Source organism: Episyrphus balteatus, chromosome 2 (assembly GCF_945859705.1).
Source record: "Episyrphus balteatus chromosome 2, idEpiBalt1.1, whole genome shotgun sequence".
Lineage (NCBI taxonomy): Eukaryota > Metazoa > Arthropoda > Insecta > Diptera > Syrphidae > Episyrphus > Episyrphus balteatus.
The window spans coordinates 133047439-133074523 of NC_079135.1; the positions used below are offsets into that span (position 1 = coordinate 133047439).

Sequence of the window (27085 nt, forward strand, 5' to 3'; positions counted from 1 at the left end):
GGCTATTTTTTTGATAATTTGTATGGGAGCTAAAATTTAGAGCGATCTGCGTACTAGGCTTTATTCGATAGATTAGCACTTTTCAACAATGCCGACTTTTCACGAATCGATTCTCGCCGCACAATATATCGCACGGATAAAGTCGACTAGGATATGGGAATTGTCACTTTAGTCACCTGCGGCTTGCGTCGAGTCGACTTTCTCCGAAAAGCTTCGCTGTAATGGGGGCTTTTCACGAGTCGATTTTTGCCGTGCGGCGAAGCTTTTCGACTCGTGTAAGTCGCAGGCGACTAAAGTGACAATTCCCATAGAAAAATCCTAGTCGACCGACATATCGTGCACCTAAAATCGACACGTGAAAAGTCCTCATCGACTTGGAAAATTCTTCTAAGTTTGAACTTTTTTTTCAGTTAATCGACTACTTTTTTTTCACTTAAGAGGAAAATGTAAATTCCTTTCTGGTGAAACTCACGATAGCTTTTCAAATCAAGGGCGAACAAAAATATTTCGGGTGGAAAATTTTCCACGAGAAACTCAGGATAGGTCTGTACATTCCCTAATTTTGACTCATCTTCAATGTTCGAGCATGGTCTGCTGGTAAGGTGCTGTGGCCTGATTAACGAATTCAAAGTCGATTGTTTTAGCTGTCGAAATTGAATTATTGTGTTCGCTTTCGACTTTAAGCCTCTAGTACGCAGTAATTTCGTTCAAGATTTCGTTAACGAAATTTTGTATGGAAAATTTCGTTTGGATTCAGCTACGTACTAGGCTTAAAAGGGGAGAGTATGATAACTTAGGTGATAAGAATTGATAACGGTTTTCTGTAGATCATTTCTTATTATTTCAAATTCAATTCTAAGTTAATTCAATTAATTTGAAAGTCAAAATATGGGAAAACAAATTTAAAAAAACATATTGAATACTTTTTTTCAGGACTGTTGATTTCATTGGGAGAAGGATGCCCAATATTTTTTTTAATTAATTTTGTAAAACAAAACAAAAAAAAAACATATGAAATAATGGAATATTTTCTCGGCAGTTTCAATTCAGAATTGATCTGATAATCTTGAAACAACTTCATTTCCTGCTTTAGTTTTATTTCCATTTTGATTAAAAAATAAAACTAATATTAATTTATTTGTTTTTATAATTCACATACTGTTAATTTCAATAATTAATATAAAATATATAATTTTTAAATATTCGCCTACTGTTACATTGCAGTTAACAATTTTTTTTTCTATTTGTGTTCAAACAGTCAATTATTTTTTAAACAAAAAACTAAAATTTTAAACTTAAAAATACATAAATTTGTGTATTTAAATATAAAGTGTGAGAGAGAGGGAGTAAAATTCATGTACCCAGTACATGAAATTTTAAAGTAGGCAAAAGAATTGAAAAAGAAAAAATATATATGTAATTTTCATTAATTATTATTTAAAATATAAAACAATAGTTAAAATAACATAGTTACAGTTATTTATATAAATATCACTTTGAACATAATTTATGGTCAGAAGGTTGCACTATCCTTCAATAATTTATTGTTGTTTGTATAGTCCAAATCATCAATGCACCTTTTTTCTCTTCATGCTCGCTTTACGTTTTTTATCTTCGGCTTCTTGTCGCATATCTTCTAAGTCTTCCATTAAACCTTAAAATTTTAACACAAAAAAATAATTAAATATTTTTATTTGATAACGAAGAAAAAAATAACAAAAATAATACAAATTATTTAAATTATTTCTATTTAAAATTGAATTATTTTTATTTGTGTACATTGGGAAATTATCTAACTCACCAATTTTTTTACTAACGTATTCTTCGCGCATCTGTTGAGCGAATGTGGACTCCATTCCAGAATCATCTTCGTCAATATCTCGGTACCTTAAATACAATTGATACAATTATTTGTTTAAAATGAAATAATGATTCACATTTCAATTTTAAAACAAAATAATTTTAGGATATTAAATCACAAATTTTGGCAAATTGTCTCATTGTTAGCGTAACATTGAAGTTTTGAGACGAGGCTCATTAACTTAAGATGTTAGAACTGAAAGTCTTGATAGAACTGTTTTCTTTTTGCAACGGTTGAAAAAATATTAATTGTTTACCTTGATTTATCGTAACCAAAAATAGCTTTGATGTGCTGCGAATAATCTTCGCCATCTGGTCCATCATCAATAAAATCATCCAAATCAGAATCATATTCATCTTCATCGTCATCATCATAGATTCTTCCTAAAATACAACAAAAAAAAAAAGATTTTTCATTAATAAATCTTCAAAGAAACAAAAAATCAATAATAATTATTACTTTTCACTGGTTGTTGGGGTTTTCTCTCAGGTGGCTTATTGGACCGTCGAACATCTGAAGGTGGGAATTGTCGTGTTGTTTGAGCTGGTGCCTGTTGAGTTCTAGCCTTCACATCCTTGGGTGGAAATTCCCTAGTTGGTCCATTGTACGATCCTTTGCCTCCATTTTGACTTAAGGCACTCTTTGAGCTTGTGCCTCCATTTTGACTCAAGGCACTCTTTGAGCTTGCAGCGGAATTAGGTTTGGAAGAACTTGATGATGATGATGACAATTTACTAGGAGGAGGATAAGCTTTCTGAGATGGTTTATCTTTTGACGATGATGATGTTCCTCCATTTGTCAATGGTCTTGCACTACTGCTTGTACTTTTTGATGCTGCTGGCGAGGAAGACATCTTCGAAGAAGGATGTGAACTTTTTTGACTGGAACTTGAACTGGCTGAAACAGGATTTAGTGGCTTTTTAAATGTGGCTGATTTTGTATCTACGGACTTGCTGCTACTAGAAGCTGTAGATGAGGATGATGGTGCTTTTGGAGCAGCAGCAGATTGATTCAATTTGGGTATGCGGCCATTGGGTTCCATTTTCTGCCTCTCTGGTGCTTTTGGCGGAGCTGCCGCACTCGACTTTCCTCCGCCCTTTTCCATTTCCTTTTTACGTCTTTCTCTTTCTTCCATGAATTTTTGGCGTTCTTCTTGTTCCTTCCTCTCTTTCTTCGTGAGTAGTCTTTCGGGCTCCTTTTTCTTCGGCTCCACTTCCACTACAACAGGTTCAAATTGCTTCTTCTCAGCCAGCTTGAGAAGCGCTTGAAAATCCATCACTGGAGGCGGAGGTTTCTTATTCTTCGCCCTTCTCTGTTGTTCCTCCTCACGTTTTTTCTTCTCCTCCATTTCCCTCTCAGCTTCCGGATCATAAAGATCTTTCTTCCTTAATGACCCAGTAGTCATCAACGCTGAGGCCAACTTAGGAGCTGCTGTTGATGTTCGCACACGAGTGTGTGGCATATTTCGCTCCAATATCTCACGCTCAATAGCTGCCTTGACGCGATCCTTTGTGCTATTTAAGTCTGTTCGAGTAGCTGGTCGACTGGGAGCAAATTGCTTGTCTTCTTTAACATCTTTGACTTTTTCTATGTATTTTTGGTAGAAGGCATTGGCCTCGTTCGAAACGTAACCATAATCGTCTTGGTCGGGTTGTTCCCCTCCCTCGCGAGTCACAGCCGTGTGATCCATGTCGACGGCATCGTCCAACACAGACTTGTTGGCGGATTTCGTGACTTTCAGCATTTTCTTGATTTTATTTTTGGACTTTTCATCGCGCAGAGCCATCAATTGGTCAAGTTTTTGCTTTTCTAAACGTTGTCGCTCCCTTTCTTCCTGTTCTTTTTTAGCAAGAAACTTCTGGATGTTGTGCGATAATTTCTTATCTTTTGATTCCTTTTTAGGGGGAGCAAATTTCGTACTGTAATATTTGCCCTGTAAAATTGTTTTGTTTAGTTTAGTTTAGTTTATTTTGCGAAAATTAGACAACAAGTTAATATAAAAGTATAGACAATTGGTTAATAATATAACACAATAATAAGTAAAAGTTAAAAAAAAAAAGATATAAAATTTTTACAAAATGTAAAAAGCAAAAGTAAAAAATTATTAAATAGATTTAAATATCAAGAAAAGTCTTCATCCATCATTTTTTGCATGATGTTTTTTTTTTATTTTTCCATCTTGTGAAAAAAAATCAAAACACCTTGTAAACCACGAAATCGAGCGTCATTTTCATCAGCGTATAAAACAAAGAAGAAATATTATTTTCTTTTGTATTTGTTTAGTTTAATTAAGTATATTAATAGGTAACAGAATAGGCAAATGTTAAATTTTTTAATGATGTGAAATTTTTTAAATGGCGGTGTAGTTCAGGATGATAGCAAAATCCTGTGCTTCCATCGGGCGACAGTTTTTAACCTATCGGGCTGAAATTTTTTGTGTAGCTTAATAATACTATTCCCTAGTGAAGTACGTAGGATTTTTTTGAAATATTAAAATTTAACGATTTTATGGTCTTTTTTTTACCGAATTTTGTTTTAGGAATAAAATAATTTTTTCAAACTAATGCCATTTCTTCAAACATCAATAAATCCTACGTACGTAGGGAATAGTATTACTAAGCTGCACAAAAAATTTCAGCCCGAAAGGTTAAAAACTGTAGGAGTTAGTTGGTCGCCCGATGGAAGCACGCCATTTAAAAAATTTCACATCATTAAAAAATTTAACATTAGCCTATTCTGTTACCTATTAATATACTTAATTAAACTAAACAAACACCAAAAGAAAATAATATTTCTTCTTTGTTTTATACGCTAATGAAAATGACGCTCGATTTCGTGGTTTACAAGGTGTTATTACCCTTTAATTCTGATTACAAATTTCAAAATTTTCTGAGAAAAGACACAAAATTTATTGTGTTTTTCAAGACTTTGAATTGTGGTAGCGACTCCTAAAACGTGTTTAAACTGGACCAAATTTTACCCAATTTATATTTAAGGCATGAAGAACAAAATGAAAGGGTGTCCCATTAAAATTTCGAAAATTGATTTTTAAAAAGCACCCTTCTCCTAAGGCTACATAAATAATTATCAGATTGCTACTGGTTGAGGAGAAAGAAGCCATGGTCAACGGCTACAGGCTCATCGCAGAAGATAACTCTAATTCCAAGATAATCCACTCTGATATTCTCACTGAATTAAATAGGGAAGAATTACTTAAAATATCTCTAGTAGACAATTGTCTCCCAAGATATAACTTCACCCAAAACTATAAGGTCACATTCCCCTCACGACATGAATGGGAACAGAACAGACCCATCTTCAATAGCGAGTCTCATGTATGGTACACAGATGGCTCCAAAACAAATGAAGGTGTTGGGGCCGGAATGAACACCAAAACTTATCTGCACCAGAGCATGGACAGCTTCAATTCCGTATTCCAAGCAGAGATATTCGCAATTGAACTCTGCCTCAGAGAAAACTTAAACAGAGCTGTAATAAACAAAAAAATTTGTATTCTCTCTGACAGCAAGGCCGCACTCCAAGCTCTTAGGAGCAATGAAGTCACCTCAAAGCTGGTATGGGACTGTATACAACTTCTACACCAGCTTGCCAGTACAAACAGAGTTCAACTCATTTGGATACCTGGTCACAGCGGTCACGTTGGGAATGAAATAGCAGACACACTAGCCAGAAAAGGTTCCGCATCTACATTCATGATGCCAAGACCATTCTGTGGCATACCAACAAGCACTGCAAAACATTACATTAATAAATGGCTAAGAGATATGGCTAATCATTACTGGACGCATACGGAAGGTAACAGACAAGCCAAAAAATTTATACCAAACATCTCCCACGCCAGAACGAAACAACTCCTCACACTCACCAGGAGTCAGATTCGCATAACCACAGGCTTCCTTACTGGACACTGCTCAGTAAAAAAACATCTCAAGACCATGGGCATTACACAAGACGATACCTGCAGAATGTGTAACGAAGACGAAGAAACAGCAGAACACATATTGTGTCACTGTAATTGCTTAATCAATACACGTCGACGTCACCTCGGAGGGTATTATCTCGAAGCGGAAAACATTGCCGCTAGTTCACCCAAAAACATACTAAGTTTTCTAAACTCAGGATTTCTACGTGAACTCTAAAAAGAGGACATCACAATAGGCCCATCAGAGGCCGCAGTGATAAGGCGAATTATTCCCACCTCTCACCCTAATCTTAATCTTAATCTTACTGGTTGAGGAGCGAAACCTTTTTTGAGTATATTGCCAACTGCAGATACAAACGCTTTCTTGATGGCAAAGTGGAACGTCCTTTGATGAACAAAAGCCACATTGAATTTTGTTCCAAAAACCTAGTTATTTTGTACGCATTGCCACATCATGCTTTCGGCTGATGTTAGTGATTTTAACCCTTTTAATCTGATTGGAAGATAACAGCTCATGATTGGGATGCAAAAAATGTAGACCAAGTACTTCCTAACTGATTTTTTCACCACTTTTAAATGAAGCAATAATGAAAAATATGGATATGGTAGTAACAATGTGATGTTACTGTGGAAAATGGACCCCTAAATTTTGTTGTCACCTTTAGTGACGAATTCTGGAAATATTCGTTCCGTGTTTCAATCTATTTCCAAGCCTACTTTTTGACAATTCCTTCGGTTCCGAACGAAGTTTCAATTTTGCTTTTACATAAACACTTACCTAAGTCTTTATTTATACAATTGTTTTAACGACAAGTTTACAAAGAGAAGTGGATTATTACCTTTATTATAAGAACTATTTTTCGTTTGTTTTGTAGGTAACCAATTAAAAAAGTACCTATAGGATTTTTTAAAAACTAAAATGAATTATTATTAATTCTTTTAACAAATATAAGTGTCCTTATTTTAACTTTGTCCTTAATGATAACATTTATTAAAAACAATTTTAACCTTTAAAAGTAGTATTACCAAACTGATTTTTTTTTCGACTAATAATTTTTTTGTATATATTAAAGTTATGTTCATATTTTTTCAAAAACAAAAGATGTTTCATTTCATAAAAACGAAAAAAGAACTTTAAATTCATATAAAATTATCGTGTCCGTTATGTGTTCCAAGCAGAAATTCTGGCGATTTAGGAGGTTCTCTCTTGGCTCAGAGAAAACGTAATATCCAACACGGATATTCGGATCTTCTCGGACAACCAAGCAGCTATTAAATCTCTTGCCTCTGTCACTACAAATTCAATCACGGTCCTCGACTGTCAAACATCTCTGAGGGAGATGTCTGAGCAGTTTAACATTCACCTCGTATGGGTGCCGGGACATACTGACATTTCAGGCAATTGCAGGGCAGACGAACTTGCCAAACAAGGAACAATCACTCCTCTACAACCAGAAAGGAACAATATAGGAACACCTATCGCTACATGCAAACTTATGCTAAAGCAGGACGCTTTAAAGAAAACCAACCACAGATGGACTCAGAGTAATACTTGTCCAGCTACTAAACAAATATGGTCTTATATAGACTTGAAACGTTCAAAGGGTTTGTTGAATTTAAACAGAATGCATATTAGCTCAACCATACTGCCCATAATCTCGTAAAGGCCCTAACTACAAAATTTTCGATTTTGATTTTTTTGCATATTTGGAATTAGGGCATTGTCTCTGAATTATCCTCATTTATTTTTTAGCCTAGGTCTTTAAATACGTCAGAAAATTCAAAATGAACTTTTAATTTTTTCATTTTTATATGCAAATTGCGATTTTAGATTTACTGTTCTTTTTCACTCTATAACTCAGAAGTAAGAAAAGTGTAGTTAGGGCCTTTACGAGATTATGGGCAGCATAGGTGTTCTTACAGGACACTGTCTAATAGGTAGACACGCAAAAAGAATGGGCGTGTTCTCTAACGATTTCTGCAGAAGTTGCATGGATGAAGAAGAAGAGGAAACTGTTCAACATCTTCTGTGCACCTGCCCTGCTCTATCTAGTAGAAGAAAACTCCATCTAGGAGAATTCTTCTATGAATACACTAGCGATCTAGTGAAAACGGACGTTAAAAGTCTATCTTCATTCATAAGAAGCTCTGAGTGGTTGGGCAAGGGAGTCTTTTGCTAGTCTTTTGTGGTATTAAAATGGATCCATAAGAGTCTAAGTGTGTCGGGTCACTTGCCTGACAACCACTGCTACCTAACCTAACCTATCGTGCCCGGATACTAAAATAAAATTGTCCGGAAACTAAATTTTGCCTCCGGACACTAGTGCAAATCTAACTTTTTTATTATTTTTATTTTTAAATATTATAATGTTTTATTTAAAAATTATGTGAATGTAACATTATTACAAAAATGCCAAACTTTAAGAAACTACCAAAATGTTTTCTATAGCTTGAATAGCAAAAAAACTATTCGACGTCAAAGTTCAAAAGAACCTTAACTGTACGGATACTAGTGCCTTTACCCTAGTTCATGCATTAGCCCTGTTCCATTGGAGGTGGTAGTCTAATAAAAGTAGATGTTTTGGTTAATCTAGTACTATCATCTACTCATGCTCTTCTTTCCGAGCAGATACAATTTGATTGAATTCGTTGAAAGTGCGTTCCATTGAATATCGCTAGTAAACTACTAGTAGTACTTTGCCATCTCCCAAAGGAACAGGGCTAATGGTGGGATTCCTTCGGGACCACAGCCTTTTTTAATATCAAGGCATTTGAGTTCACCACTAGTTCATGCATTGTTATAGACATGGAACTTAAAAACTCAAAATAATATTGTTATCAATAATATGATCGAAATCCTTACTATCAAATGTAATAGGCTCATTATAAAATGTTTCAAAAATTCAACAAAGAATTGGATAGTATTTATTCGAAAAAAAATATAAATTTAATTTTGATTTAAAATAGATTTCATAGACAATATGGTTCATCATTTTTGTAAATGCCCTTAATTGGACAAACCAAATCAGGAAAATTTTTCTTTTTTTGCAGAATATATAAATTTTAATTTACTTATATTTAAATCGATTTATTTTTATATGGAAAAATTACAGACAATTGTGAAAGTTGTGTAAAATAAAAAATAAATTAAATTTTTTTGCTTACATCTGCATCCTTGGTAGTTTCGCTATTTTTCTTAGCAACATGTAACAAAGCTCCGAAATCCATGATTATTGGATGGAAATTATACACTTGTAATATTCTGATAAAAATAAAATTAATTTAATTTGATTTTAATAGAAAATTAATTGAAAATATGTTATAAATTGGTGATGATTGGAAAACGACATACGACCATCTTGAAAATTGAAGAAAGACTAGTAAGCTGTCAATTTTTTTTTTTTACTAGAAAAAAGATTAGGATGACATTTGATAAAAGTGATGCCAATATGTAGATTTGATAATCACGATGAGTGAGTTCAGTTAAAATAATGAGTAATTTAAAAAGTAATTAGAAATATTCATGCAACGAGAACTGTGTAAACTTTGGTTAAAGGCTTGGCCACACCGGCGGATATGCGGTATAGCGGTAACGATATTTGTACTAAAAAAATTCCACACCTGAACGTTGATGTGTCAGTTTGGAATTTTTTTCATACAAGTACCCTCACCGCTACCCGTACCGCTACCGCATACCCTCCAGTGTGGCCAAGCCTTAAGGCTTGGCCACACCGAAGGGTACATGCGGTAGCGGTACAGGAAATTGTATGAAAAAAATTCCCCATCTGAACGTTGATGTGTCAGTTTGGAATTTTTTTCATACAAGTACCCGTACCGCTACCGCATGTACCCTTCGGTGTGGCCAAGCCTTTAGGGGCCGGTTGTACAAACGTGGTACAGCCTCGGATCAGGAATTTAACCCACCGATTTCGGCGGATTAGCTGCGGGTCAACTTCGGTTCAAGCATGGATGTGGCTATTTTTACATAAATCTGTGGCAACAAGGAATAACAACATAAGTCAACTTATGTCGAAATTGAGATTTTCACAAAATCTGATGCACAATAAGCGATTCTATCTACCATATTTTTTTCATATTTTTATCTTAAGCGGCTTATGAATTACAGGTAAAAGAAAAATGACATTAGCATTGACTTCTTATGGGAAGCCAAACTTTCAAAACGCTCTCCTGAAAAGTTGTAAAAACTGACTTATGTTGTTTTTCCTTATTGCCACAGAAATGTGGAGCTTGCACAAGTGCTAAACCGAAATTTTCCACCGATTTCAGAAGATAAAATTTGCTGAACCACGGATTAAATATTTGTACAACTGGTCCTAAACGTGGTAAAATGGTAAATGTGGTAAACGAACTGTCAAAACCATACAAAATGTTGACACATTTACCACTTTACCACGTTTACCAAGAGCTAAGTGAAAGTTTGGCTATACATTTCAAATAGATGTGTTTTATAAGGGGTGTTCATGAAACCAGGTAAACGTGGTAAAATGGCAAATGTGGTAAACGAGCATAGAAAAAAACTATTTTAAATACTTTTTTCAGTTGTTAGCTCCAAATAGGCTTCAAATAAATTGCCGTCAACCGCATTTACCGTATTTTTATTTTAGGGGCGTTCATGAAATATGTGTTTGGTAAACTTTTCCATTTTGCGATGTGGTAGAATAGTTATACCTTAAACAAACATGAGCGAAAAAGAGAAGAATATACAAATCTGCATCCATATTGATTAAAAAAAACTTGTCGTTTTCATGTTCGCACGAACATGACAGATAAAATGATTCTCAGAAAAAATTCTCTTCTCGATTTCAAATCGGAATTAAAGCCTTGTACGCTGCTGATGCGAAACGAAATTTTCCATACAAAATTTCGTTAACAAATCTTGAACGAAAAATTTTGTTTTGCTTTTCGTTTTTCATTACGCAGCTCTAGCGAAAAATTGGAGAGTTTTCACTCATTGGTCACTTACTTTTTACTGTCCTGCGCATTTTTCTTGACTTCAAGAGCAGTGTTAACGGTTTTTTCACTTTTATAATTCATTTATTTCTCACTTTAAAAATTATTTTCTGTTGATTTTTCTTGATTTCAAATTAATTTTGAGTTTTTTTTATTTTGACTTTGACAGAATACTCGATGATATTTTTTCGTAACCATTTTCGTTGTCGACTTTGGAGACTTGAAAATTTTTCGTTTTGCATCAGCAGCGTATCTACTAGGCTTTACTCAAAAGTACTTATTCGTAAATACTCAAAAGTCAAACCAAATTTTCTGGGGCAAAAACAAATAATTTTTATTGTATTTATTAAGTACATAAATAAAAATATTTTTTTCCTAAAAAAAATAAACACAAATTATATTTTTAAAACCAAAAACTTATGAACTCTTGCTGAATGCAATCACCCAGCTATCAAATACCCTACATTACCGACTGGAGAAAAAGAAAGTACTACGTACTCAGCTTATGGGCTTTGGCTTATGGCTAATGAATTCATTTTGACATTCCTCTTTTCTTTTATTCCTTTTTTTGTATATTTATTTTACTGTGAAGTGTGAAGCTGTGAATTTCGAAGAACTTGATTTTTATTTGTTGCAGCGTCTACATGTTTTTACCCGTTCCATTAACTGTTATTTAAAAAACAATCAATTAAAAAAGAATCCTAATAAATTAATTTAATTTAAATATGTCTCATCACGGCTACGCAAACTTAAATATGTTTGAGATAAACAACATGAACGATGATGATCGCGTCGACTTCAATGAGGATTCCAGAAACACCAATTTTGATCAAAATCTTTACGATAGCGAAGAAGGTTCCTATTAGAATTTATTTATAAAAAGAAAATTAGAAAAATATAAATTATAAATTTAAACATTTTCAGATACAGAAGAAGCTAGTGAAACTGAATTCAGAAATCATCATCGTAGCAATGATGAACCAATGGAAATTAAAGAACAGTAAGTTGAAGTTACAATTAGTTAAGGAAAATTACCGTTCATTAACAAAGAACAAGTTTACCGCAAAAGTACATAGGTACCATATTCATATCGCTTTAAAATCCAGATCTAAACTAAACTGGAGTTTGAAGATTTTAAATAGGCTCGATCGAATCTTTTCTAAGACAATTCGTTCAGAAATGGTTCTAAACAATAGCCCCGTTCCTTTGGAGATAGTTGTTTACTCGTGAGAAGATGATCGCAACAAAAACATTACTTTTAAAAAAGATCCAAGTTTTCCTTTATTGAAATTATGCTAGCACAAAAAGTAAAAGTGTACCAAGTTCTAAAGTTTGGTTTCATATTTGTGTCACTAAAATTTTGATTTTTTACTTGGCAATTTTTGAAATAAGTTTAAAAATCGGTAATTAAAAGAAAAATTGTCAAGAGAACAATCAAAATTGTATTGACACAAATTTAAAACCAAAGTTTAGAACTTGGTACACTTTTACATCTCAGTACTTTTTGTGCTAGCATAATTTCAATAAAGGAAAACTTGGCTTTTTTTTACACAGTAATATTTTTGTTGTGATTTCACTACATTTTGCAAGGTATTGCTGTAGAATTTAAAATCTCTATATTTGATGAAAATTCAGCGAAAATGGGCGGTTATCACTTCCCTGAGTTGAAAATCTCAAATTTTTGATTTTTTCCTTTGTATACACCACAAGTCCCATCGGCGTGTAAAATTTCAAGTTTGTACGATAGCGGGAAGTTCTCCATAATGGTCTATCTCGATTTTTGAAGGCCTATATTTCTGAGACTATTCAACGTAAGAAGCTTAAATTTTGTAAGAAGTTTGGTTTTGAAATTTCTGGCATCTTTGGTGTGGAATTTAAACGGGATACGAGAATGGCCGAAGTTTTTTCCTGTAAATAAGGGTGTAGTGCCAAAGTTGGTAGAGAACTTGGCTGCGCAATACATTGCCCCTTGGTCTAATAAAAATGCTCATGATCTCCCCCCTCCAAGTAGATGGGAATTGTATTAGTTTTGTTGAAAGTGTGTTTCATTGAAAATCACTGGTAAACTAATAGTATTACTTTATCGCTCAAATCGGTTGAAGTTGCTAGGAAAAAAACGATTTTATATGAAAAATTGATTTTTTTTCTTCGTAAATTATTTCGCAGCTTCTTTACTAAGTGTTCAATTAGAACAAATATAAGCTTAAAATTTTTTTCTTATAAAGATATATATTTAATATATTTGATTTTGTATTCAAACGGCGCAATTAAAACAAAAACATATATTTAAAAAATCTCTAAAAATTCAAATTTCTTCGACTTCTTCCTATATATTGAGAAAGCCAAAGATATTAATTAAAATGAAAATTGTAAACGCAGGATTTATTTTTGATAAGTAATGCAACTTTAAAAAGCTATTACATTTGAAAATTCCATACTTTTGCATTTTGACACACCCTAATGCTTAATCCACATACACCTATGAAAAAATCTACTTTTGCTTAGCAAAAACTGAATAAATATGAATATCGTGCTTCAGCTCAAAGGAAAAACTCACTAACTAGGTACAAAAATTGTAAAATTAACCATCTGTCGGCACACGGGTGCGAATTTGGCAGGACAAAAATAAAAAAATTACGATTTTCAAAAAAGTCTCTTTATAAGGGTAAAAATATTTTTTTTCGGAATTGTGAAAATTGTGAATACAATATTCAAATTCCTCGGAATATTCTACATCAATTTCATACTTGATTCTTAGGCTATTGATTATGTCATTTAGAAAGGAACTAAGACGTTCACGGGTTTTTATTGCGGGAATCGTTCAATGGGTTACAAGAGAAGATAAAACCGCGGAGTGCTATTAAATGAGAGGGTGGAAACTGAAGATAGGGGTGTAAAAGCCCCCTTTTTGCTTTTTTCAATATATCTCGTAAACCGAGCAAAATTTTAGTATATTGCTCTCAAAACTTTTAGTAGAGAATTGAATTTCCTATTAGAATAATGTTTTTTAAAAATTGAAAAAAAAAAATGTCCATACCAAAATAGTCGAAACAATCATAAAATTTCATTTTTTGAGTTTTTTTGCTTTTTTAGTTGTACATTTTTTTTGGGTTGAGATAGACATAAACATTGCTCCTAAGAAAAACAGAAGATTAAATTTCCTTCAAATTGCTGTACTCACAAATTTTTTTCATTGAAAATTAACCGAAGTATAGCCATTTTAATCTATCTTTTTTTCGCATTTTTAGTTTTACTCAAGTAAAAGAGAAACATTTGAGGGAAAAGTACGATAACTTAAACACCAAGAACTGATAATGAGATTTTGTAGAGGGGTTAAATACAATCATTGTTTACTATGGGAGGGGGGTCTATGTCCCCCCGTTTTGGCGGGAGGGGCAGTTTTCTAAAAAAAATACTTAAAATAAAAAAAAATATTAAAAAAACAACGGTAACACTTACAGTTTTGATTGATACTTTTTTCAAAAACTAGAATTATAAACTTATGTCGTTTTCGATTGGTTTCACTCGAGGATTCACTCGTTCTGAAATCCAATAAAACGGTTTGAATCGCTTCCACTCAATTCTGTTTTTTTTTGCGTTTGTGTAAAATTTTATATGTCAAAAATTTGAATTAATTTTTTTTCTGGCAAACGAATGACATGGATTAATGTTGAAAAATAATAATTATGAGGTCCACGACGAAGAAGATGATGATTATAAATAATTCCGTCGCTTTAATGCAACTATTTCTTTTTTTTAATTAATTTTAATTTCAGAAAACAATTAATTCTTGAATAAAAAAAAACACACTGATTGAGTTTTTTTTTTTTTGGCATTTCAATATTCATGTATTAGTACTTCTTGAGTGGATTCTGATTTGAAATCGAGAAGAGAATTTCTCTTCTCAAAATCGTTCTAGCTGTCATTTTCATGCCAATAAAATGGTTTCAGATGACTTCTGAATGATTCCGGACGCTTCCGGAGAGCCAATCGAAAACGACATTAATATTAATTTTAAAATAAAGTTATTTTAATCAATTGTTTTTGAAATAAACCAGTGATTCCGATAAAGAAAGTATTTTGTCTATTTTTGAATCTTCTCAAAAAGTAGAAGGCATAGGAACATTATGATTTTCATGATTTGATAAGAAATCAATTAAGGCAGTTTACTTTGTCGATCAATTTCGTATTGAATTCCACAATCTTTGTTTAAATTGTACTCAATGTGCTTTTTAAACTTTTTTTTCACAAGTTTTGACTTTGAAATCAAGTATTTCAAAAACAATTGATTAAAATAACTTCATTTTAAAACTAATATTAAGTTTATAATTCTAGCTTTTGAAAAAAGTATCAATCAAAACTGTAAGTGTTGCCGTTGTTTTTTAATAATTTTTTTTTATTTTAAGTATTTTTTTTAGAAAATTGCCCCTCCCGCCAAAACGGGGGGACATAGACCCCCCCTCCCATAGTAAACAATGATTGTATTTAACCCCTCTACAAAATCTCATTATCAGTTCTTGGTGCTTAAGTTATCGTACTTTCCCCTCAAATGTTTCTGTTTTACTTGAGTAAAACTAAAAATGCGAAAAAAAGATATATTAAAATGGCCATACTTCGGTTAATTTTCAATGAAAAAATTTAGTGAGTACAGCATTTTGAAGGAAATTTAATCTTCTTTTTTTCTTTGGAGCAATGTTTATGTCTATCTCAACCCAAAAAAAATGTACAAGTAAAAAAGCAAAAAAACTCAAAAAATCGATTTTTTTGATATTTTTTTTATGATTGTTTCGACTATTTTGGTATGGAAATTTTTTTTTTCAATTTTTAAAAAACATTATTCTAATAGGAAATTCAATTCTCTACTAAAAGTTTTGAGAGCAATATATTAAAATTTTGCTCGGTTTATGAGATATATTGGAAAAACCAAAAAGGGGGCTTTTACACCCCTATCTTCAGTTTCCACCCTCTCATTTAATAGCACTCCGCGGTTTTATGTTCTTTTATGACCCATTGAACAATTCCTGCAATAAAAACCCGTGAACGTCTTAGTTCCTTATTACCCTGTTTTTTTCGACATAATCAATAGCCTATCTCTATAAAATATTGTGACCGAAAAAATTTCTAGCGACATGAAAAAGTATAAACCACATTCGCACCTGTGTGCCTATCACGTCACAAAAAAGAGGTGTGCCCACAGAGGGTTAAGTTTTTTTATGGAAATGGTCATCCTCTCTTCTTTAGTTCGAAAATATCGCTCTAACGGGAATTAGAAACATTAAAAAACCACTAAGTGCAAACAATTGATTTACATCCCTATTTTTCACTAAAATGATTTAGATTTTGATCAAAATTTACATTACGATAGTAGAGAACATTAAATAAGCTTGTAACGTAATTCTTGATCTATATATCTATATTGGTATAAAAAAAAATCTTTAGGTCATCTTTAAACCATTACTATAAGATGAACGTGCTAGCAAGTCGTGTCTTTTATATTTGTGTGTAAAGACGTATTATAGCAACGGTTTCTTTTGAAAATGTATCTTTTCTCCTCTATTCTAATTTCCAATAATCAAACGGTTTTTATATTCCCAAAGATATTTAACTGACTTTAAAAAGGGGAAGTCCTCAATTCGACTGTATTTGTTTTAGTTTATGTTACTTCAGAACTTACCACTGGTAAATTTTGATTTTGATGTTTCTGTTTTTTTTTTTGAAGACTTGCGCTTCCTACTTTGATTTGGTCTAGTTTTGACTATGACATCTATGAGAAAGAGGGTGGTTTTCTTTGTTAAAAATATAATATTTATGTTATGATTAACTGCGTATCCTTATCCTTTAGTGCTAAGTATATGGGTCTTTCAAAAGGCGTTTTATGTATCCAAAGAAATTGAACGTTTACCAGAAAATGGTCAAAATAATAGTTACCAAGAAGAAGAGGATTAAACGCTTATTGTTCTTTTTCTTCTTTGTCTGACTTTTTAAATTACTATTTATTTTTTTTTTTTTTAGGTCAATTTACACTTTTGAATCTAAAGAGAAATATTTTAAAAATTGAAAACGAAAACTGCAAAAAGAACTTATGTAACTGTTCTTGTACGTAATTAGAAACAGACTGCAATATTAAAATCTAGAATATGCAACATTGAAATTTGACCATGTCAAATTTTTTGATTTGATCAACGCACACTGGGGCCTACTTAATGGGAGGGATACCCAAAAGTCCATTTCTTAAATTATAACTTTTACGTTTTTTTTTGTTTTATTTCATGAGTATATGTTCTTCCCTATCTATTTTTAAGATTTATATCATCAATTAAGCACAACAGCTGAAAAAGTGAAGCATCAAAGTGCAAAGTTTGATACCATTGATTTCATCCAGTTTTAGTGGTTAATCATGGATATAATTTTTTTCTTCGTATTAAGTGAAAATAAGAATAACTAAAAATTATCAGCTATGGGCCAAGGTTAGTAGAGTTCACTGAAGTGTTTGTTAAAATTATACTTTATAAAATATCAGAGATATTTGAGGCTAAAGTCGGAAGACTTTCTTCGAGAAATGATCGATTTTCTTGGAAATGCGCAGGAGGCTTTTACTTTTGAGTTCAGTTTTATGTTAAGAGTACCCCTATGCATTATAAACAGGCAATAGTTTTAAAAGAACCTTGCGCATTTCCAAGAAAATCGATAATTTCTCGAAAAAAGACCTCCGACTTTAGCCTCAAATATCTCTGATATTTTATAAAGTATAATTTTAACAAACACTTCAGTGAACTCTACTAATCTAATTCACAATTTAAATTTTAAGACCGAAAATTGTGTTTGAATCAAATTATGTATATCCCAATGTCGATTTTATTAGTTAGGCCCAATTTATTCACTCTCCATTATTTTTAAAGGCTCCATTAAAAATTATAAAACTGTCAAATCGCATACAAATTTTAAAATTTCCCTATTTTAATGGCGACTTTAAATTTAATGTAGTGTGAATAAATTGGACCTTAGTGAATTTTTCCTTTGAATCGACGATATGGTCCAATAAAGTTATATAGAAAATAACTAACGTTTTAAATTTTTTTAGAATGTATCTGGACAAGTTAGCAAGTCTTCATAAACTGTTAGGTGAACTGAAAGCTCTCTGTCATCCCGAATACATGAAGAAGGTAAAGAAACTTGAGAGTATGTATAAAGAGCGTTTACGGCTGAACGAAACTTATCGTGATTACCTGAGAGAATGTGTGGAAAGGGACTATGTTCTTGAGAAGAAAGCTGCTCTAAAGGAATACGAAGAGAAAAAGGTAAGACTAAATACTGAGGGTAATATTGTAAGTATTTATATACAAATTTATGAGTACTAGACTCGTCTTCAGTTGTTGTAATAATTAATAATTTTGCCTAACTGAGCTTACGAGTATAATTTCAAATTTGTGTTCTTTTTTAAAACGAACGAACCCAAACTCGAATGTTGCGGAGTATAAACTCGAACTTGAACTATTTTGAAGTCAACATGTCCATACTTAAACACAACCTCCTAAATTGTCTCAATCAGCTACAACTTTCATTCATTTGTTCTTCTCTGTGTAGCATGACTTTTTTCTTTTTACTAAATACTTCTCTAATGTGCTCCCATGAATGTACTTACAGGCCGATCTCAAAGACAACATCCTGACTGACTTTGAAGATAAGAAGAAATTAATTGAAAATGAACGTCATAGTCTCGAACTAACAAGTGATTCGATGGAGGTAAGCTATTGAAATTTTTCATGCATAGAAAAAACTAAAACTTTTTTGTCCGAAAAGATCAAACCAACAGTTACCAGAAAACTTAGGCGTCGACCTAATGAACCCATGCCAGTTGTTGAAAAGAGACGCAAACCTGCAACTGGTCAACTTCTCGTCTATCTGCTGGAAGACAAAGACATCGATAATGATCTCAAAACCATAAGCAGGGGCAAACCCATGACTCCAAGTAAGTTATTTGTTGTTTTTCAAGGATTTTGTTTTTAACTTTTCAAACGCTTTCTTTTAGCAATGTCTCAAAATGGAGTATCCAGTCTCATGAATAATTCTGCAGGACTTATAATGCCTGAATCTAATAACTCCTTTGTTGAGACGAGAATAGAGGATGGAAAATTGTTGTATGAACGTAGATGGTTTCACAGAGGTCAGCCAGTTTATGTTGAAGGCAAAGAGTTGCCTAAATTTGCAGCTACTATCTCAGCTATTGGCAATGAAATAGTAAGTTTTTTTTATAGCAGCATAAAAAACATTTTTCTAACGATGCTCGTTATAATTGCAGGTTTGGGTTAAGAAAGTTACTGACAACAGCCGCACCAAGATTAGCATGTCCCATTTAGCAAAGGGCAAAGTATCAATCAAGCGTAGAGCTAATTAAATTTCTTTTGGTGTTTCTCTTTAACGTTAACAGTAACCATAATTTTTTAGGATTAAATAACTAATAACTGCAGTTTTTGTTTCAATGTTTGAATATTTTTGTATTCAGTCGATCTAAGAATTTTGGTTTTTCCTCGGCATCAAATTGTGGAGTAATCAGTGAATGGAAAAACTTTTTTTTTTAATTATTAATGAATCGATGCACTTAGATCACCTGATGTGCAAAAAAATTGTTTAACGAAGTTCTTCAAGATTTGGCTTCAGAGAAAATGATTGATGGAGAATATTCATAAAAGCAGGTAAGTGGCTTCTTAAAAGGATTAAAATTGATAGGTCCTTGAATTGAAAGAAATTGTTAAACCAAGCCATTTTTGTACGTTAAGTGAATGGAGTGGGTGGAATTTTTTCTGTGACCTTCAGCGCTTTTGACTATTGTTTTGTTTTCTGTTGCATTTTACTATGCTCAAAAAATACAATCAAAAAGTGAAGAGTCGAGAGTCTTTGAGTTCATATTTTAGGTAAGTGGCCAATAAATAGTAATAATATTAATTCATTGAATTCACTCTCGAAAATTTAGAGTCAAAACAAATACTCCCTAAGCTGAAGGGAAGGCTCTGCACCGCGGTTGTTCGTCCAGCAGTTCACAATGTTGGACAATGTATAGAAAGTATGAGAGTAAGTTGACATCTGAGGTGAAGATGCTTCGCATGACAGCAGGAGTTAGAAGGTTTGATCGAATTAGAAGTACGAAGATCCGAGGAAGCCTTCATGTTAAAAATACTCTCTCTCAAATAATAGAATACGACATACCCAGTAAGTAATAACATGCTCACAGGAGATATTGAGAATCCTGTCAAAAAGGCAATATCATAAAACGTTCCAAAAACGTAGTAAGAAGAAACGTAGGCTTAAAAACTCCTGGTACAAACAAATGCTTAAACACCAGCATTCATTTGGCCTCAGAAATGGAACAATACAAAACCGGAAAGCTTGCCGAAATGGTTATGTATCCGAAGGTGTTCTACGATTTCCACATTTATTTCATTTACCACTCCCTCTACTATTAAACCATGAGAGTTGGGGTTGAACATTGAACGACTCATTGACGAAAAACTCCTCATAACATAACCAATGATGTCATGAAATGATGATGATATGTGTAAATTTCGGAGTAAAGATACCCCTTTCCCAATGAAATCAGTTTTTTTTTTTATTTTGTAAAAAGGAATCCAACAGGAGATACAAATCTATAAAGTTCTTCAAAAAAGTCAGGTTATTGTAATAGTAGATTTTTGTTTTATTTTAAAATTCGTATTCTTAACATAATGGAGAGCATAGTTTTAAATTTAATTACACACAACATTAGAATTAATGTTTTAAAAATAGACACAACATTTAATAATACAACTAAATTGGATAACAGAATGAATAACATATTAGCGATTAAATAACATAATTTAAACATATAATATATTCCCCGAGGACTCTGTCTAAGCACAATCTAGCAAAGGTTTACTTTTCAGCTTGTTGCTTTGAGAGATTCATCAGCTCATCGCATATTTTGTCATTTATTTCATCGACGCCAGGCATTTCAGACATAACCCAAGTATCATCTGTACTGGCTAATAGTTCATTGCAAATAGGACATGTTTTGTTATTTACATTCCTTTGAAAATATCAATAAAAAATAAATCTATTACCAAGGATATGTAACTAAGAAGATTATATTAATCTTACCATTGTTCTATGCATGGAGCACAAAAGCTATGTGCACATGGAAGTATAACTTCGGTCCTGCGATCCAAACAAATAGAACATTCATCAAACTGGTCCGGGGTAGAACACAGTGAAGAGGTGGGACTGAATTGACCTGAATTCATCATTGTATGTACTTGGTCCATTAGTATTGATGCAGTTATTGGAGTGCCAGATGGAGAATCTGAAGAACCAGAACCTCTTCTTTCCTATTAAAAAAAAATATCAATGAAATTGTATACAATAACAGTAAAAACACTATATGTATCGCAATGTCCAATGTTTTAAATTCGTTTTTTGACGAAAGCATTGTCGAAATTAGAAACAGTATCCCAAAAAAACCATATGTCAATTCTGTGTTTAAGTTAACATTAAGATGTATCTTGACACTTTTGAAATTTGTGGTGAAATGTTACTTAAAATCTTAAATTTATCGCTTATTAATGGCAGAGCATTCGAAACTGTAGACAAGTTGATCTTAATTGATAAACTCAAAATGTATGGCGTGAGAAATAAAGAACTGAATTGGTTCAAATCATACCTCGAAAATAGGACTCAAAGAACGAAAATTAATGATGTCATTTCAAAATCTGTATCTGTAAATCACGGAGTTCCTCAAGGATCTTTGCTTGTAGTTTTGCTGTTTTTGGTTTATATCAACGATATGGATAATGTTGTTCGATTTTCAAAAATTGTTATGTTTGTTTATCTCCGGTAGTAATATAGATGAATGTGTAGATAAAATTAATTTAGATCTTTAAAATGTACAAGATTGGTTTGACAGTAATATGTTAAAACTAAATATAAATAAAACTAAAGCTATGATTTTAAATGGGTTTACTAATAGAACTATCAGCATAAACTGTAATAATATTGAGACAGTAAATGAAAAATATTGAGGTGTTGTTATTGATGATAAATTAACGCTACATTCTCATGTAAATTATGTTTGTAAGAAGATATAAAAAAAATTTATTTTTTAAGTCGAATTCGGAAAAAAATGTCTATGAAAACAACTATTAATGTTTTAATACAATGATAAAACCACACTTTGAGTATTGGTCGAGTATTGTGTTTATGTGTAACAATCAGAAAATGAATAGATTTCAAAATAGGGGAATGAAAATTGTTTTAATGTGTAATGGATATACCCCAATAAGGCCTAATTTATTCACACTCCATTGAATGTAAAGTCGCCATTTAAAAAGGGAAATTTTAAAATTTGTATAAGATTTGACAGTTTTTTTAATTTTTAATGGAGACTTTAAATATAATGGAGAGTGAATAAATTGCTTAAATTATCTTTGATGAGTGTTAATCGAAGAATTATGTATGTATAATGTGATAGTATTTGTATATAAAATGAAATTTAATATATTGCCTAATTATTTATACGAGTATGTATCTTTTGTTGGTGATGTACAACCTTTTGCCCTCCGAAATGCTGGAGATTTCATGTTACCAAGATTTAGAAACTTCAAGACCACAAATGTGGTTTTACTTGATATTTATAACAGCCTTCCTTATACTTTGAAAAATGAGTAAAATTTACAAAGATCTAAAAACAAATTAATTTCAATTAATTAAAAAAAGATTTATTTAAAATATGTTATATAAAATGATTGTAATGATTTTTACTTGCGATATAGGTACTATATTCTATGTATCAAGGTATGCAAAAAAAAAGTTGAGATAACATTTTTCATGATATTACGATGGTAGAGAATGCCAAAAAAGTGGGTCCCGAAAGTCCGTCTGTCTGTATAAAGAGCTACAGCCTAAACGGATGGACCGATTGACTTCAAACTTGGTAACTAGCATTTTTTGGAGACTCCAGAGGGATTTTTGGAATTAATTTTTTTGGATCAAAAATAACGGTACTAGTCATATAACGATTTTTGTAAATTTGAAATTGCTCAAAAACGGCTCCAACGATTTTGTTTAAAAAATTCAATTGGAAGTTTAAAGACAAGCTCTATCTTTTAATGAAATAATGAAAATCATTATTAACGGTACCTGCCAGAGATATTCTCCGAAACGGCTTATTCGATTTCAACGAAACTTTTTTGAAGTAGCATTTATATAATTTTAATATAAGCCAAAAATAAAATTTCGAAAAAAATAATTTTTGGATTTAAAAAAAAAATTGAAATTTTTTTTTTGAAAAATCAAATGGGACATTGAATTTTATTGTAATTTGTTTTTAGTTGTTGATTAGTGATTTATACAAAATGGTATACCAATTTTATTTTAAAAACTTTTTTCCAAAAAATTAGTTATAAAAAATCAGTTTTTTAAAAAAAGGGCTCTAACGATTTAAAAAATTTTTTTTCTAAAAATTCATCTTAATATATCAATCAAAACTGCATACTAGTTGTGGAGGGCAATTTGATTTCAGATTTTGTTTTATGTAAAAAAAAAAAACGAATTTTATGTTTTATTTTTTTTGTAACCTACATTTCCCAAATTTCTATACAAAGTCTTAAAACATTAAACAACTTGAACTCTAAGAGCAAGTTCGTGCGACCCAGTCGTGCATTTTGTTTTATATGGCAAAATATTGCCAAAATAATATATAAACAAAAATTAAAGTGAACTACTAGTTTAAGATTCCAAAAGTATGAAAATACTTACGGTTTGTTTCTCACTGGAAACCAAAGTTTGAAGATGGGATTGAAATGTCTTGAAAACACATAAAAACTGCTTCAGATTAAGAAGCTTGTATTGGTCAATTTCTCGAGTAACTGGATCGACTTTTACACAAGCTATCTTCACTGTAGCTTTCCATAAAAGTGAACTATCTGTTCCATTCTTGATAAGGAACACTAATTGCTTCCCAGAAGGATCCAAACAGTTGCGTGACCTAAAAAAGTGCTTATATGTTATTCCAAAACCGGTGCAAGTTTTATTTATTTTTACAACTTACAACGCATTTAAACCTTCAAGGCATTGCTTAAAGTCGTCATAGGTGAGTAAACCTATTTCGGAAAATACTTTTGCATGTTTGACCACTTGTATTTGAAGAGTATCGACTGTGTCGGGAATAACATTGTCTGTAATGCTCTGATTCTGACCCATAATTGTGTAATTTGTTTGATTTTTTTGTTTCTTTTAAAAAAGTGTCATGTTGCTTTGGAAAAACCGATTATACAGAAGAAAATTTTTTGTTTTCAATTATTTTGTATATCAAATGCCCGTCCTTTTTACTGTCTTTCTTTTTCTTTTATCGAACTTTTTATTTTTGACGTTTTTCTTTCATTAATGTTCTTGTAATACAAAAAAAAAACTGATAAGAAGCTGTCAAATAAAAAAACAAATCTAGGCGTGTTCTAGTTGATGTTCATATTGAAAAGAAGAACTTTACTTGTTGTTTATTGAGGTTTTTGAAGTGAAAACTTCTTAAGTATCGTAGTGATTTGAAACACGATGAAACGAAAAAGCGACAGGAAAAATCAATTGGTTATAAATATTTTGTTTTAATAGGCAGATGAGTGAAATTTATACTGAAGATAGATAATAGAACAAGCTATAATTGTACAAAACTTCAATTAATTTCATATGTATTCAAAATTCTGAGATAACGGTGAAAAGATGTTATTTTTCTAAACACTTTATATCTTTTGATCTAGAGCACATGCAAAATCGGTTTAACTTTATTTCAAATAAAGATAACATGACCTTTCATTTTATATATCTCACATAACGGTACCTCTACTAAAAAATACACAATATTTAATTCAAAAACTTCAAAATTACCAAAAGTTAACTGTGGAGATCTGTTGCCGATGGCCAACCACCAGTGTAGGAAATACCGTAATCCCATTCCTGAGTAAATCTATGAAAATCTTAAAATTGTTTAATCCAACTGCACATGATTGGTGACAGTTTGATACTTGCTTGATTTTAATGTTTGAGGTATCAATCAAAATTGAAGGTTTCACTTCTACCAAGTGTGAATTGCAGACATGTTTTTTTTTTTTTTTGTTCTGGGGTGACATTCTGTATCGTATAAGCGAACAAACGTTTTCGCGAGTGCGAACGATTTGCCTTATGCCATGAAGCAAATCTTTCGCACACGCGAAAAAGTTTGTTCGCTTATGCGACACAGAATGTCACCCCTGAAATTGCTGTTCATTGGCGCTGCACATATTTGCGGTATTTGACCCAAAAAGTTGATCAAAATTATTTGTTCGTGCCTTCAAATGAAAAAGGTTCTTAAAAAGTGTAGTTAATAAATACAAAAATTATTTAGGTACCATATTTTACAATTTTCGTAATTTGTATTAACCAATAAGATACTTCAATATAAAACGTTACACATACACCACAGTGACCCGCACAAACAAAATAGTTAAAACAAATTTATAGCTGACTAAACAATTACACCAGTTGTTAAACATTAAATATGTGTTTTTTTTTCAGTCAAGGTTAAGAATTTTTGTTTACAAAAATACATACTCTCAAGCTGTCAAAAACCACGTGATGTTTCTTAAATGTAATAGTATTTTGTACTAGAGTAGTCAATTCCCCTTCATTTTTTGATACAACTATCGATTAGTTAATCATCTGTGGAAATTCGATTATAAATACAAATGTAATGCCGACTTTTTACGAGTCGATTTTTGCCGTGCGGCCAAGCTTTTCGACTCGTGTGAACGTAAGCCGCAGGTGACTAAAATGACAGTCCCCATAAAAAAATCCTAGTCGACTTAAGCCGTGCGACATATCGTGCGGCTAAAATCGACTCGTGAAATGTCGGCATAAGCAACGTTGCTTAAAGGCGAATTGTCATCAATGCCTCTCCCTCACCAACATGTTCGTCTTCGCCATAATCTTCCTATAATCTGCATTTGTCAAGATGTCTGCATTTTCATCTACTCTCTCTATCCAACATCTGTGGTTCTTAAAAACTGTGTCTCCTTTCAATGCAGATCAGGAAATGCAGACGTATGTAAATCCAGCAAAATCCAGCATTAACCAGGAATTTTCATTTGCACTCGACTTGTGGTTGTTTTGGATTACATGCCAAGACTTGCACATATAGTTCCCGGGTTGTTTGCTACGGTGTAACGATGGCCTTAAATATGGCAAGGTTTGAACTTTTCAACTCCTCAACTCAATTTTTCCATAAAAATCACAAATGCTATAAATTTTCTTAAAAAACAAAAAAAACAACAGAAAAAGAAAATTACTAAAAAGTTTGCTCGTCAAATAAAATTAATTTTCCAAGAAAAAGATAATAACCAATTAATAACTTTGTTTTGTAACTTATGAATAAAAGTTTCTAAACCGATGGGTAGCATAGCCAAAGCATACATATCTGGTTTTCTCTGCCGACTTTGTTCGGAAATTCACAAAATTGTTGTCCATGTTTACAGCAATAGCGTCAAGAAATTTCTAATTGATGAAAAAATAAATGGATATTTACCAATTACTGTAATTAGAATTATATTTTAATTTATTTGAATGCTAAAAGAATTTTTCGTATCTATTAGATTTCACCAACAGATCCTCTGCCAAAAACTATATGCAGATCATGTTTACGAAAAGTCGAAGAACACTATGGTCTGTTGTTGCGATTGTCTAGCATTAGAAAAACCATCAAACAAAACAAAGCTACAAACACTGAACGTAGAGTCTCGAAAAGTGAATGAATTATGATAAATAATTATAATATAAAATGTAATAATAATGTATTTGATTTTATTTTTTTGTCCTAGTTTTTAATAAATGTTTAGTTTAAGAGAATTATGTCTTTTGTTTGGAATTTCTTAATTTGTCTGGTAAACATTAAATTCATTATGCAAATGCATTGTATATATAAGTTTAACATTTAAGCCCATAGACCCCTTCCATTCCCTTTCATTGTATGGAGTTAACTCGTTTGTATCAAGTTACGGCCCCTATTATGACTTTCGAATCGCTAGAAAAATTTCGCGTGTTTGGGTCTAAAACAAGGGAGCGATTTGAAATTTTAAAAATTAAATTGAACCTTCCAAATCGTATGAAATCGGACAAATTTCCACTGCGACGGATTTTTTGATTATTTTAGTCCCCGCTCCATAATAAATGTCCGCATTTAGGTTCCTGGACCTCTGGGGCCCTATTTTATAAAACGATTATCGTTGAAACTACTTCGTTCTTGTTCAAATGCGATTGGG

The 27085-nt window shown here is 32.1% G+C and overlaps 4 protein-coding genes across 4 annotated transcripts; 2 read left to right on the plus strand and 2 right to left on the minus strand.

The window, feature by feature from the left end:
- Window positions 1-1417: 1417 nt before the first annotated feature.
- Window positions 1418-9195, minus strand: LOC129908649 (protein SPT2 homolog). Its single transcript, XM_055985303.1, has 5 exons — window positions 8970-9195; window positions 2321-3794; window positions 2118-2244; window positions 1802-1887; window positions 1418-1654 (listed from the first exon to the last, which is right to left on the minus strand). The coding sequence occupies exons 1-5, from the start codon at window positions 9030-9032 to the stop codon at window positions 1569-1571; spliced, it is 1836 nt and encodes a 611-aa protein (XP_055841278.1). The 5' UTR covers window positions 9033-9195; the 3' UTR covers window positions 1418-1568.
- Window positions 9196-11371: 2176 nt separating this feature from the next.
- Window positions 11372-19242, plus strand: LOC129908652 (sin3 histone deacetylase corepressor complex component SDS3). The gene is made up of 7 exons (XM_055985307.1): window positions 11372-11630; window positions 11700-11775; window positions 17857-18073; window positions 18420-18518; window positions 18576-18744; window positions 18805-19013; window positions 19075-19242. Exons 1-7 carry the CDS (start codon window positions 11501-11503, stop codon window positions 19168-19170), a joined length of 996 nt encoding a protein of 331 aa, XP_055841282.1. The 5' UTR covers window positions 11372-11500; the 3' UTR covers window positions 19171-19242.
- Window positions 19243-20537: 1295 nt separating this feature from the next.
- On the minus strand, window positions 20538-24170 carry LOC129908655 (RING finger protein 141-like). Its single transcript, XM_055985310.1, has 4 exons — window positions 23851-24170; window positions 23559-23787; window positions 20907-21133; window positions 20538-20835 (listed from the first exon to the last, which is right to left on the minus strand). Exons 1-4 carry the CDS (start codon window positions 24000-24002, stop codon window positions 20682-20684), a joined length of 762 nt encoding a protein of 253 aa, XP_055841285.1. The 5' UTR covers window positions 24003-24170; the 3' UTR covers window positions 20538-20681.
- A 1899-nt stretch (window positions 24171-26069) lies between these two features.
- Window positions 26070-26672, plus strand: LOC129910398 (uncharacterized). The gene is made up of 2 exons (XM_055987775.1): window positions 26070-26360; window positions 26420-26672. Exons 1-2 carry the CDS (start codon window positions 26217-26219, stop codon window positions 26576-26578), a joined length of 303 nt encoding a protein of 100 aa, XP_055843750.1. The 5' UTR covers window positions 26070-26216; the 3' UTR covers window positions 26579-26672.
- Window positions 26673-27085: the final 413 nt, after the last annotated feature.

What these genes read in the sequence shown, in the direction of transcription:
- LOC129910398 (XM_055987775.1), top strand. Translation starts at nt 26,217, where the DNA reads ATGGGTAGCATAGCCAAAGCATACATATCTGGTTTTCTCTGCCGACTT. An exon ending in ATGGATATTTACCAATTACT is followed by an intron (nt 26,361 to 26,419) that starts GTAATTAGAATT and finishes CGTATCTATTAG; the next exon opens with ATTTCACCAACAGATCCTCT.
- LOC129908652 (XM_055985307.1), top strand. Translation starts at nt 11,501, where the DNA reads ATGTCTCATCACGGCTACGCAAACTTAAATATGTTTGAGATAAACAAC. An exon ending in TAACAAGTGATTCGATGGAG is followed by an intron (nt 18,519 to 18,575) that starts GTAAGCTATTGA and finishes TTGTCCGAAAAG; the next exon opens with ATCAAACCAACAGTTACCAG. An exon ending in CAGCTATTGGCAATGAAATA is followed by an intron (nt 19,014 to 19,074) that starts GTAAGTTTTTTT and finishes TTATAATTGCAG; the next exon opens with GTTTGGGTTAAGAAAGTTAC.
- LOC129908649 (XM_055985303.1), bottom strand. Translation starts at nt 9,032, where the DNA reads ATGGATTTCGGAGCTTTGTTACATGTTGCTAAGAAAAATAGCGAAACT. An exon ending in AAACTACCAAGGATGCAGAT is followed by an intron (nt 3,795 to 8,969) that starts GTAAGCAAAAAA and finishes ACAATTTTACAG; the next exon opens with GGCAAATATTACAGTACGAA. An exon ending in TTTGGTTACGATAAATCAAG is followed by an intron (nt 1,888 to 2,117) that starts GTAAACAATTAA and finishes ATTGTATTTAAG; the next exon opens with GTACCGAGATATTGACGAAG.
- LOC129908655 (XM_055985310.1), bottom strand. Translation starts at nt 24,002, where the DNA reads ATGGGTCAGAATCAGAGCATTACAGACAATGTTATTCCCGACACAGTC. An exon ending in CTTGAAGGTTTAAATGCGTT is followed by an intron (nt 23,788 to 23,850) that starts GTAAGTTGTAAA and finishes GCACTTTTTTAG; the next exon opens with GTCACGCAACTGTTTGGATC. An exon ending in TTTCCAGTGAGAAACAAACC is followed by an intron (nt 21,134 to 23,558) that starts GTAAGTATTTTC and finishes TTTTTTTAATAG; the next exon opens with GAAAGAAGAGGTTCTGGTTC.